The sequence below is a fragment of the Lonchura striata genome, chromosome 10 (assembly GCF_050655825.1).
Source record: "Lonchura striata isolate lonStrDom1 chromosome 10, ASM5065582v1, whole genome shotgun sequence".
Lineage (NCBI taxonomy): Eukaryota > Metazoa > Chordata > Aves > Passeriformes > Estrildidae > Lonchura > Lonchura striata.
The window spans coordinates 23019847-23032965 of record NC_140712.1 but is presented as its reverse complement, the minus strand read 5'-3'; the positions used below and the strand labels follow the sequence as shown (position 1 = coordinate 23032965).

General features: G+C 50.1%; 1 protein-coding gene across 12 annotated transcripts in view; it reads left to right on the top strand.

Moving 5' to 3' along the window:
- Nucleotides 1-11239, top strand: part of MEGF11 (multiple EGF like domains 11) — a 255172-nt gene extending 243933 nt beyond the window's left edge. For 5 of the 12 annotated variants that reach the window (XM_085588995.1, XM_085588994.1, XM_077785950.2 and 2 more), the window contains 3 exons: nucleotides 2670-2726; nucleotides 8454-8660; nucleotides 8887-10056. In XM_085588995.1, coding sequence (XP_085445121.1) covers nucleotides 2670-2726; nucleotides 8454-8660; nucleotides 8887-9047 — 425 coding nt within the window. In that variant the 3' untranslated portion in view covers nucleotides 9048-10056. Of the gene's footprint in view, nucleotides 1-2669; nucleotides 2727-7431; nucleotides 7615-8453; nucleotides 8661-8886 lie in introns of those variants that run through there. The other 7 variants (XR_014957713.1, XR_014957712.1, XM_021552638.3 and 4 more) reach the window with 5 other exon arrangements.
- The last annotated feature ends 1880 nt before the right edge of the window (nucleotides 11240-13119 follow it).

Here is a 13119-nt window from a genome sequence, read left to right as displayed (position 1 = left end):
AAACTGCTGGTGTCCTAAACATGAATTAGAGCTGGGGAAAGGAAATTGTAAGAATATCCACACCAAAATCAACTTGAACACTCATCTCCTAAAACCTGCATTGATAAGGATTTTCTTAATTGCAGTGGATCTCACCAGACTGCAGGTGTTTTGCCTGTTTTGTAGGACTTTGTTTGCCACGTTCATGTTCTTTCCAAGTGGGAAATGCAAGGACAAAGGCTGTACTTTTACTGCTGCACATTTGTTTATGAGCTTCAAATTCCAGGTTTTTAGAGAGCTGATTGTGCTCAGTGGAGTCTGGGGAGGAGCACAAGTAGTTCCCATGAATGTGGACTTGAGATATCATAGTTTGGGAAGTCTCTGGTGACAAGAAGAGGTGGCTTTGTCACCTTCCTGTGTGTCACTGCCTGCCCAAGGCAGCCTGGTCCTTGTTTCAGGGAATGGCTTGTCCTTGCCTTTTCTCTCTCTCGTGTTGCAGAGCTGGAATTGTTTGCCCTGTGAGAAATCCCTCTTGCTCTAGTGCAGTCTGCACGGGGCAGGGGCAGAGCCCAGCTTCCAGCTCCCATCCCAAGCAGGTGAAAATTCCCAAACCACTGACCTGAGCTCAGGAGAGGTTCTTGTCTCATTGTCTGGAACTGGCCACAGCAGATGCAGGCAGGGCTGGGTTTATCTGTGATGCTTTTTTAACAGCAGTCCTGGATGCAGACACTAAAGTGGGATTTGCAGCACATCATGAGTGACTCAAAGCTGCATTTATTCCAGAGACCAAAGGCTATAAGTTTGATTCACAGCTGACTTCACTTTTTTTCTCAAAAGCCAAAAGGTGTGGAAAACTATTTCCAGCTGAGAGTCTAATTTCACCCCAGCAGGTAATTTAGCTTCAGACTTAAACCTGGACTTTCCTGAAGTGCCAGATCTCTGGCAGGTTTAGGACTTTTCCACATTAACTACTTTTGCAGTTTAAAAAATAATGTATCTAGTATTCATTTCACCTCCCAAGGAACTTGGTGAATACAAAAAAATGGGTCATAAACCCACATTATTATAACAGATAAAAGAGAAAACTAAAGGAGGAATTATGGGAATTTCTGGTTGGGAAGCTTTGTGGGGTTGTGTGGCCCTCCCCATGGGTCAGCCTGGGTCCCTTTGTTCCCTGCCTCTGCCTCTCCATGGGTACAGCCCCTGCCCCCGGGGGCCTCAGCTGGGAGCCTTGCTCCATGGGGTGGGCTCCAGATGCTGCTTGGACTGCTACCCTTGGAGATGTGCTCATCCCTGGCAGGAGGAGGACGTGTGACCCCCAGGCCAGCCCTGGGGCTGTGGGCCAAGGGATCAATTGGCTCCATCCTCCTCGCTCTGACTCTGCCCAGGCAGAGCACAGCGAGGAAAGAGCACAGAGCTCATCCTGCTCTGGGACAGAGCTGCCCAAAGCTGCCAGTCTGCCCTGCCCTGTGCAGCAGGGTGAGTCTGGGAACTGGCTCGTGGTGCACAACAAAGCAGAAGGTGCTGGAATGGACTGGGGGGTCACTCGTGGCCAGAAGAGCCCCATCCCAGAGAGCCAGGCAGTGCCACCAGCCCCTTTCCTGTGCTCAGGGACGGGCACTGAGAACCAGAGCAAAGGGTTGGTTTGTCTTTGATGTGCCAGTAACATATTTATTGTCTAATTTAGTCATTTCCCTTATTTAGCAAAAAAAAAATGAAGCTGTCATGAAAAAGGGGCTGGTACAGCATTGCACCTAGCCAGGACAACTTTTCTGCAGAGACCAGAGGACACACAAGGACAAATAGCTGGGAGACCTCTGGGAGACACTGTTTGTGGGGCTCTTTTCCCAGTCTAACTCAGTTACTTGACTGGGAATCCCATAAGCCACAAGGACATTCCTCAGTAACCAAATCTGTATTGATTGTCCCAGTCAATAGGAAATACCAGACTCTATAGCTAAAAAGATTTAAAGGCTTACATTAGATTTTCCTTCTGATTGATATCTAGGGTAATTTGCAGAAGTAAAAATGGAAAAGGTCCCCATCCCCTTCTGCCTCAGCTTCTGTGAGGAACAGCAAGTTCCTCTGGAGCTGCACAAGGCAGAATTATTGACTGTCAGCTCTGCTCCCTGTGCTGCGCTGTCAGAGCACAGTGGTCCCTTAGGGACTGTTGTCACACCAGTCACTGAACTGTGCAAATTCATGAGCAAAGTGTCAGTAGGTAATTTTAAGGAGATTGTGCACACATTAGAGTGTAAGGCTGTGAGTTAAATAATACACTCTCCACAAACAAAACAAAGCCTAACATTAGTCACAGAGTGCTGCAACGCAACCTGCAGACTCGGATTTGAAAGGACACGTTTTAGGCTTCTTTCACACCATTCCAGTAATGAATGTCTCAGCAGATGGTTTTTATCCTGATCTCCTGATGGATGGCAGTTCTTGGTAACCCTGCTGCAGAGAGCTCTCCCTTCCAGGGAAACTCTTAAGCACATGCATAATTCCAGGCGTGCACAGACTCCCCACTAGAGCTGAGTGTGTGGTTACAGCTGAGGATGTGCTTAAGAGCCTCCCTAAATGAGGGCCTTGATGTACAATTTAGAGGGAAGAATATATGCTGCTCAGCAGTCAAAGCAATCCAATTTACATAAATATTTATTTGTTTTCCATTATATATCATTTTTATGCAGGTGCTTGTGGGATGGATAGACGTCAGAACACATACATAATGGAAAAAAGCTTCAAAGGTATGGTATCCAGAGCTGCAGAACCCTGCCCAGGTGTGAGGAGGGTGTCCTAGAAGAGGTGAGATAGGAGCCCAGGCAGGGAGGGACAGAGCCACCACCCCCACGAGCTGCCTGCCTGGCTCCCAGCACTCCTGGGCCATGAATGATGGATGCAAAGCTTCCCAGGGCCACGGGCTCTGCAGCACAGGGAGAAAGGGAGGGCTCAGCTCAGGGCAGGAGGGGCAGGTGGAGCTGGCCAGGGCACACTCTGCTAGGAGCCACCGGCCACACGGGCTCTGGGGGAGCTGCTGGTGTGCAGTGCTGCCCTTCCCTGCTCTTGGCTCCTGGCCATGCTGAGCTAAGGAAAGCCCAAGGACAGAGGCTGCCCCTGCTCGTGCCCTCTGCTGAGGGGGATTTAGAGCAGAGCTGGAGAAGAGCCCTCCCTGAGGCTGAGGTTCCCTCACGCTGGCACCACTTGTGGGCACTGACTCCAGGGCAGGTCTAAAACAGGAGCTCAGATGAGTCACGAGCACAGGGCCCAGTGGTTTTACATTTCACTTTTCCTCCACATTTACATTCTCAATATTCCAGCTCTGTCTGGACCACGGAACTCAGTGGTTCCCACAGCTCCTGGCAGACTGGGCTGGGGTTTAGCACACTGAGCTTGTGCTCCAGAAGATGGAGCAAGGAATCTGTGTCCTGGGGAATAAGCAGCTTTCAGGCCGAGGTCCTGGATCTGAATTATGCCTGGGAATGTCCCTCAGGGAGCCCAGGAGGGAAACAGCACACAGCCTCTTCCTGCAGTGCCCTGGGCTGCTGCCCGACCCCCCTCTCTGCCATGGCTCAGGGCTCCAGAGCCACACCTTGGGCTCAACAAGGAATATCAAAAGCTGTTCCACATAAAAAGCATTAACCAGTTTATAGCCAGGCCTAAAGATCAACATTCACTTTTGAAAACAGCATCCCTGTTTTCAAAAGACAGGGATGCAATATTTGCTAGAACATCACCTTACCACACAGAATCACCAAAGGAAACCAAGAACCAACAACCAAGTCTTTGTTGATAAAGCTAAAGTAAAAATATGGAATAGATTATGTATGTATATCATATATATAATTTATGATATACAAAATACTCAGTCCACTGGTTTCAGCTACTTCAATGATTCCCTTTTTCAAAAGAAAAATGTTACTATAATAGAGTTAGTTGTTCCCTTTACATGGAGCTACTAACTTCATTAGTTTAAACATACTTACTGTGTTTACAAAGCACATGCAGCAGAACTCCCACCCACGGGCACAGTCACACAGAGAGGGACCAGTGGGGCACAAAAAATGAATCACAGTGACAGAGAACTGTGAAATACATTTTCAGCTGCTCCATATTTTAATTTTTAGGATCTGAACTATTTCCTTTACATGTTTATCTCTTTATAAATTGAAAAACCAGGCTCAGAAGCCACAGTTGGAACTGTTTGGGGCTGCTCAGCTGCCTCAGACAGGCAGGGCTGGCACTGGCAGGGTCACAGGGGCACACCTGGCGTCCCAGGTATGTTTGGGAGCTCAGCTGCAGGCACTTAGGAGCTGAGGGCTCTCAGGAGCAGCTGCCTTTGGCTGGCTGAAGGTTCCCAAAGCCCCTCTGGAGGTCAATTCCTGGGCTCAGGCAGCTCCAGGGCTCCGTGGCACCCCCAGTCCCAGGGGAGTCTCCTCCCAGGAGGAGCTGGGAAGGTGTCCAGTGCTCAGAGTGAGCTGTCCTTGCCCTGCCAGGCCCTGGCTCACCACATTCCTCAGAAAATGGAGAGGAAAAAACTCCCAGTCCCAAACAATCGAATTCTGTCAGCAAAAAGACTTGGCAGGCAGGTGCCTGGTTTTTAGCTACTTTCATCCAATTTAAAACCATGTCTTTTCCCACCAGTGTGGTCTAACTGGGGACAGCCTGTCCTGCATTGGAAGTGGTCTCTGGTGCCCCTGGACCAGACAGAGCCTTGCAGGGACGGGGCACAGGGGGCTGTGGAAACCCTGGGGCACCTCCTGCTCCCCCATCTCTCTGAGGAGACCAGAGCTGGGGGCTGTGCCCAGAGCAGGGCACCAGCAGAGGGGTGTCCCCTGTGCAGCCTGGCACCAGGGCTGTGGTGGCTGAGCTGCTGTGGAGATCCAGGGCTGGGCACAGAGATCTGCCAGGTGCCAAGGCCAGTGCCAGAGCAGCAGAGAGGGGCTGGCTGTCACAGTGCCAGCCCTGAGCCCTGTGGCACCGGGTGACAGGGGCTCACCAGGCACAAGGGTTTTCAGAGCAGGTTTCTGAGCAGCTCCTTTCCTGTGCATGGTGCTCAGTGATGCCATTCCTGAGCTTTTCCTTGCAGCTGAATTCTTCTGGTTTTGGAGGTTTGGTTTTTAAATGAATAGAGCTGCACTGATGGAATGATGTGACCTCAGGCACGACCATTTTAAGGAAAAACACCCATGGCTTTGCAGAAGAGCCAGGAAAACCCCAGCAGAGAGAAGCACTGATCCCAGGGATGCAGGGCTGGGCTCTGAGAGGTTCCCCTGGTTGTTGTACAGGATGTGTCCCCACTCCTGAGAGGCAGCAGTGGGCCCTCACTGTGTCACTGTCCCTGCAGCAGCCAGGCTGCCCAGGTTAGGGACAGCAGCCAGCACAGGCACTGCAACCCAGCAAGGGTTAAAGAGCAGGAGAGCACCTCTCCTCAGCACTTCCACCTCGGCTGGGGGATCCAAGGCTTCTCTGCAGCATGCCAGGGGAAATTCAGGACAGAAGAGAGGAACCCAGTCTGAGGGAGGGACATTTCCAGTCCCTGCTAACAAAAATAAACCCTCCAAAGGTCTGGTGATTGGTATCCAGGCAACACAGAAGGCAGGGACTTCAAAATTAGAGCATATTCCCAATATTTCTCTGGAAGTCCAGTTGATTGAGTGCTTCCAGTGAGTCCCAGCACTGTGGGGGAGAGCATTCACCTTCATGAGAGCTGCACCCTGTGGCAGGGAGGGATGAGGAGGCAGCACAGCCAGGGCTTACACATGGCCTGCAGCACCATAGGCTGAGAATCTATAAATATGTTTGTTCTGCTTAAATTAATTCATGAAACAAAATTTGACAATTGATACCAGATTTCTTAATTATCCTCAAATTACCTTAATAACAAAGTAACTCAGCTGCTTCTACAGCCTTCAGAGTTAAATCCTCCGTGATCTTGCACGTAACGTTTCTTGAGGGCTAATGACTCCCTGGTGTACCCAGAATCCCAAACATCCAGCATTTTATGGTGCTCTATAAAATATATTGTGTCCAAAGCAAAGGTCTGATCCCAGGCAGGCACAGAGCTCTGTTTACGTCAGCAGCAATGGGCTCCAGGCACGTTGTTTCTCAACAGCTCCTGGGAAAAGGCAATTCCTGGGGGAGGCCAAACAAGTCTGGGCAGCCCAAGGCATTCATGGGCTCTTCCAGCTGGTGCTGGGAAGGGCTAAGGGACACCTGCCTGGGAGGCAATGTCAGCCCTAACTGCAGTACAGGTGGATTTTAGCTTAGGGAGATAAAAGTAGCTGAGCTGGATGAAATAAAACAGCTGATGTGCTGGGATTTTGCCTTTGCCAGCTCCGATGTGCCCAATTCCATAAACAAACCACACAGCTATTTACCTGCAGCTGCAGTTCTGCAGGGGGAGGAATTCTCACTCTGCTCTTTGCCGCAGCAGCCAGCAATCCTTTATAATCAATATTTCCTGAATCTACACCAAACTCTTGTTTGATTTGTTCCCTCCCAGCCATGGTGGGACAGGGAACACTTTGCAGGGGGCTCTTGGGGCACAGAGGGAATCCTGCTTTTCACCCTGTGAGCATCTGCTCAGCAGCACTGCTTGAAATGGAGAAGCAAGCTGATGATAATCCTCATGTCCCTCACCCCAAAAAGCAGAGCTGGCTCATTAGAGGCTGCCCAGGTTCTCATAATGAGCTCTACGTTCCTGGAGTAGCCAACACATCCCAGACTGTGGCACCTGGATTTAAGTCACATACACAGCAAAAGCCAACACTGAGCTCACTCATGTGCAGAAGCCTTTGGTCTCACAGGGCTGCTCCATCTCTCTGTAGAAGGATGGGATGGGGCAGTTTTCCACTCACTTGTACTGGGCTGGGGCTGGTGACACTGGAGGGACAAACCCTGCAGCCAACAGCCAGGGAATGTCAGTGCTGCTTTGGTTCCCATCTCCTGTCCTGTACCAAACCAGGCATGTTTCACTTGGAAGCAGAGGCACTGCTCACCTCACCAGGCTGATGTCACACAAGGGATTTCTAAATTTTCTAACTAAACACTGCACTGGTGCCAGGCCTCTGCCAGCCTCCCCATCCCTGATGGTCCCAGCCCTTTGTGTGCAGTGGAGCTTCCCAGTGAGCTGCTCTCACTGACCCTGAGGGCTCTCCAGCCTTGCTGGTACCACTGAAATCAGGGCCCAGAAAGGCTTCACCTGGCACCTCCCTCAGGGCTGAACCAGTACCCAGGGGCACCAGGCTGGGGGTGATGGACACACAGACACGCAGATACAGGCACAGACACAACCCCAGAGCTGAAGGAGGGACAATCACTCACAGTGGAGCAGACCTGGCACATGAGGGAGCAGGACGGGGCTGGCAGGCTCAGAGCCAAGGTTTGGAGAAGTGATGTCATGTTGTCTGTCTATTTCTTAACCTGAATTTCTCTTTTTGTCTCCCATACTAGACAGCGGGGGCAGCTGGGATTGCAGCTATTTTGCAAGTCCCCCTATTTCACCGGGAGTATTTCATATATACCAGGATCTGCCTTTGTACTGTAACCCAGCACAAGAAAATGCCTCATCTTTCATTGCATCGCTCTAATTCTAAATTACTGGCACTGCCCAGCAGGATGCACACAGCAGCAATGGCACGTTCTTGAATGTCAATGTTAAGACCTATTTATTCTCTATTGTTTTTTATTTTTAAAGCAAGACTGTACCTTGCAGCAGGCTGGTCTGTCCCAGCCAGGGTCACTGACCGGGCAGGCCAGTGGTCACAGCTCTCATGCCAACCTTCTTCTCCCCAAGTAGTGCCTCCATCACCTCCTCTCCAGCCCAGGGGAGAGGAGCAGGAGATGTCTGCAGCAAAGTGGGGAAAAAAGCAGAGCAGAAGTGAGGCTGAGATGGAGGCTTGTCCCCCTCTGTGGAAACCCAAGCATTCCCCGATTGTAGGATGCTGCCTAACCCCAAAACCGGCAGGGGCTGCACATGCAGAGGCTGCACTGGTGCAGTTGTGAGCCTGTGGCAGCGCCGTGTGCTCCAGTGCAGGGCACTGGATGTGCCCGAGGCCCCGGGACTCACCCTGCAGCTGGCTCAGCAGCCCAGGTGCCAGCAGCAGCTCCTGCCTGCAGAGCCGTGCCGGGGTCTGTGGGCAGGTTAGCGGGATGAACACGGCTCCCTAGGAGATAGGGGGAGGGAGGGAAGGATTGCCACCTCACATTAAATACTGCTGTAAACGACAGCTAGGAACTTGCACAGGAAAACCTTCAGTACTCAGCAGGTTTTCATTTCTTTCCTGCTAGTGAGTGGTGGATGCAATGGTGTGGAACACCCAGAGCACAAGCACCGGGTGTCTGTGCTGGAGGCTTCAAGGATCTTCCTTATCCCCTGCCCCCTTGTCCCCCCCAGCCTTCCTGCAGAGGCTCAGCTGTAATTAACCTAATTAAGCTAATGATCCTAACGCACCCACTCCGCTCTTGTTTTGCAGATTATATGAAAGAATCTGTGTGCAGCTCCAGCACTTGTTCCCTGAACAGCAGTGAAAACCCATACGCCACCATTAAAGACCCCCCCATTTTAACCTGCAAACACTCCGAGAGCAGCTACGTGGAAATGAAATCGCCTGGTCACAGGGAGTCCCCGTATTCCGAAATGCCAACTTCATCAACAGCCAACAAAAACATCTACGAAGTTGGTAAGCAGTGGGTGGCAGGGGGTTTGGTGGAGATGCTGGTTTTCCCCTGTCCTGGCACAAGGATCCTGGGCTTGGCATGGCACAGGGGGAAGGCCTGGGCGTTGGTGTGCTGGTTTGGGGAGCTGAGCCACAGTGGTGGATGTCCTGAGCTGGAAGGGAGCCATTAGGATCAGGAGTTTTGGGACTGCTCCTGATCACCACAACCCAGTTCTCCTTGCTCCCCCAGAGCCCACTGTCAGCATAGTCCAAGACACCCGCAGTCGGAGTGCCAGCTACCTTCAGAATCCCTACGACCTGCCTAGGAACAGTCACATTCCCGGTCACTACGACCTGCTCCCCGTCCGGCACAGCCCCACGCACGGGCCTTCCTGGGACAAGCAGTCCTAGAGGGATGGACTTCACTGGGCACTGTGCTGCCAACACAGACTGTGAGGAAGCAGAGGAGAAGCCATTCCTTCCTTTCCTGGCAAGGACTTAACACGACATCAGCTTGGGCCAACTGCTGCTGCATGATGTTATTTATAAAGACATTTTTGTATGGGTACCTGGAACTAACGAGAGCCTCCTCCACGTGGCACTGGAGCACATCACCCCAGGAAGGTGTCTTCATGCTCCAGGCAAAAACTCTCTGTGGCGTGTTCTAACCCTGGCTTTGCTGTAAAATAAACCACAAAAACATGCTAAGTAGAAGGACTTCAAGATTTACATTTCTACCAACTGCATCAAGAAACCTTTTACTGTTAGGAACAAGGTGACTAGGAATACGCTGGAATTTTTCATCTTTGTCAAGGGAATGGACATTTTTCTGAATGAGAGCAGGGAAACTTGTCATTTCACTGTCTGGAAAGCTCATATACTGCCATCACCATGTGCAACCTGTGCAGATCATGCTTGGTAATTAACATTGAGATTGTCATCTCTATATTCAGTACCAGAGAATTTGAGTTGAGGAATATTAACACAGACACTTTCTGTGCAGTTTTTAATATCTTTCCAAACATCCCCTGATCTTTGCTAATGAATGGAGTTTCCACAATGAGTCTCACACCCACTTACCACACTTTTAACGGTGATTGGCACAGGTAGGCTTTGACTTTCCTTATGCAGCTTCTATTTTGGTAGCTAAATCCAGCAGATCTGTCAGGCAGTTTAAACTGCTGCCCCTCCAATTCCTGCCCCGGGACGCTGCAGGTTTGCACAGACCAGGCCTGGTTTCATTTCCTTTCTCCAAGCTGAGCCACATCGGCTTCTCTCTCCCATCTCCCCAAACCATCTCCTCATGATTCACTGTCAGCATGCCACTGATGACACCTCAATCTGATGTGCATTACCATGTAGTGCAAATTTATCCGTTGATGATTCTACCTGAAATGTCATTAAATGGTGCTGAAACTGGGTTTTCTTTTTCAGCAGCTGTTTGTGAAATAATTATCAAGGGTCTGACCTATGGTAAAATTTTGGACTGAGCCACCATGATATTTTTTTTAATTTATAATCTCTATTGACCTAGAAAGTAGAGCACTTGCCGTTAGTTCCTTGTAGATTTTGAGCATGAAGTAGTATTGACTCTAAGTAAGTAATTTTATTAGGCAAACGTGGAAGTAGCAAGTTGATTGCCTTTTAAATATAGCAGATATTCTGTTGCACATTCGCCAGTCTGATGGAAGCAGAAGAGGACGACACCAGCCCGTGGGTTTGCTCCCAGCACGATGCCAGGAGTGACCTGCAGGGCTCAGGACTGGCAAGAGGAGCCCTCCAGCTCGGGGGCAGCAGCTGGATCCCAGCTCTGGGAACACTCCTGGAGCACCGTGGAGGCACCCAGCCATGTCCCCACGGATGGGCTCAGCCCTCAGGCCTGGGGTCACAGCCCCTGGCTCTGGGCATTCTGCCCCGGGAGCCTTTCCCCTTGGAGCCAGGACTCTCCAGGTGCTCAGGCTGGCTCTGAACCCCAGTCTGAACCTGGACACCCCCAGGACACCCCCAGGCTCCCGGAGCAGGCACTGCCCGAGCTGCAGGATCCTGCCCACGAGGTTTCCCGAATGCTGCATGTGTGCATGGGGGCCGTGGCTGATCAGCAATAGCAGTTTTGTTTTCCAGGAAAGCCTTATTTGAGATGCAAGGAAACAATTATTTTGTAGGCCCAGTAGGAATATATTTTGCATACATGAATAGAAAGGTTTACCTCAAAAATACCAAGAGAAAGGCAGTTGGATAAGGAATACTCTCATTAAGACCCACCTTGGCACCCAGCACAAGCAGCCTGAGCTGCTGGCCTGACCCACGTCTGTGTGTTGCTGTAGTATGCAATGGGACTCCAGAGAGCAGAGATGTGCTCAGTTGTTTGGTTTGGTTTTTTTCACAGCAGGATTTTGAAACCAAATGCAATGATGTGCATAGAGCTTAACAGGAAAAAAAAAAAGGCAAAACCAACAAAAAAGTACCTTCTTGTATATCAGCGTTAGCTTAGGAAACAGGCACCAAAATGGCAATACTTTTTTAAGGCAAGACAGATTTGTAATATATTTGTTCACTGTGCAAAGGTATCCTACCTTGTACAAAATAAATTGAATTTCTCTCAATGTGTAGTTCTCCAACGTACTCATTTGCAGAGCAGAACTTCCAGCTGTGCACAGAGCCGAGCTCTCCAGGTGATGTGGCCGCTCCCCTCAGCCAAAACCCCCCAGGCACCAGGCTAGGACAGAACTGGCAGGATGGCTCAGAAAACCCAGTGATGCCATTCCAAGTTGGAGTAAACCAAAGGTAAGTGGCTCTGCACACCCTTCTCCCAGTTCCTCAGCAGTCTGACCTCAGTGAGACTCCTGGGAATGCTCAATCCCAGCTGGAAGAGCCCCTGCACACCCACCATGTGTGGTGACACTGCCCTGGGCCACTCACAGGCCCCCAGCCCTTCGGGTGGACACTGGGGACCCACGGTCACCCAGCAGCCACGGGACACGACACGAGGCAGCCCAGCAGCTCCCAGGGAGCCCAATGAATAAATCACAGATTTGCAGTGGAAACACCTTCAGAATTAATGAGTCCCACGCAATGCAGCCACTGCTACGTGCTGAAGCTTTTCACTATTTGTGCTTCATATTTCTAAAAATCTTGTTAACTAAAGCCCAGCGTGTAATCTTCTTATTTGACAAGCCACACTCAATAAGCTATTTGAGACAGGAAATTCATCAGGTCTGAATTTACAGAATAAGTAATTCTAGCTTAATAAAAATGACTTTAAATCAGAACAATTCCATGTCCTTTCTGCTTAAGAGTCAGAACCTCAACTCCCATCAAAGACAAGAACCACTGATGCTCACTAAATAATTCTTAAAAATTGGGACTTTCAAATATGTAGATGACAGCAAAAACTTTTGGCAAGCAAAGCCCATTTTGAAGCAATATATGGAATTCCCAGAATCTCAAAAAGCTCCTTCCAGGCCCAACGCAATGTGTGTTGCCATCAGTTGTCTCCCATTAGCAGAGAGGAGACACTTCAGTACACAAGTAGTGCCAATTATGGAACAGAATGATTAATCAGCAGCTGAACAGGACAATCCCCCATTGGAAAGCACTCAGATGGAATAACGACTTGCTTTGTCTCTCCCAAAACACCTCTGAAAGATCCTTCCTGTCCCAGGAGTGTCACCCAGCCCAGGCCAGGATCTGCATCCAGGTCCCTGCAATCCTTAGAAAAACACAGCAGAGACCCCCAGAACAGGATTTCTCAGGTGAGAAGTTCCTTTTCTGTACACACCCCATTGGATTTTGCTTTAGAAGTCCTCAGCCTCCCACAGTGGTTTGTGCTCCCACCATCTGCACTACAATTCCATCTGCTACAGGAGGAAGAGTTTTGCCTAAAACCACACAAAATCCAGACTAATGTGACAGCAGAGTCAAATCACCTGCTTACAGGAATGAGAAAAGGAAGCAGAGTGAAACTCATCCTGCATTTCCAGCTGACAAATTTTAGAACTTGGCTGCCAAAGGAAATCGATTGATTCCAAAACCTGCTCCAGTATGGGCAGAGAATGTTCTGCGAGAACAGCTCCTGCAGTGAGAGAGGGGCTGGGCTCCCAGCTCACCCTCAGAGCCATCCCCAGGGCCACCAGTGCCCGTTAGTGCTCATGGGCGCCTCTTCATCACCACACCACAGCAGGATCCAAAGCTTCCATCATCTGCTGCAGAAGGCAGGAGTTCTCCCGCTGAATTTTCTTCCTTGTGGCAACATGGGGGAAAAAAAACAGCTTTGTAGAAATTAATCAGAGGTTTGAGTAGAGTGAACCCACAGAATTTTCTAAGCTTCAAAGCTTCCTGAAGCTGCCAAAGTGCCCTGGCTACAAACTGCAGCAGCCCCAGGAAGCTCAGAGCTGCTCTCAGGGAAGGCAGCAGTGCTACACAACATTTTCAGCTCCTTTTCCAGAGACACTTCCATTCCAGTGTCTTCTCACTGCCTCTTCCA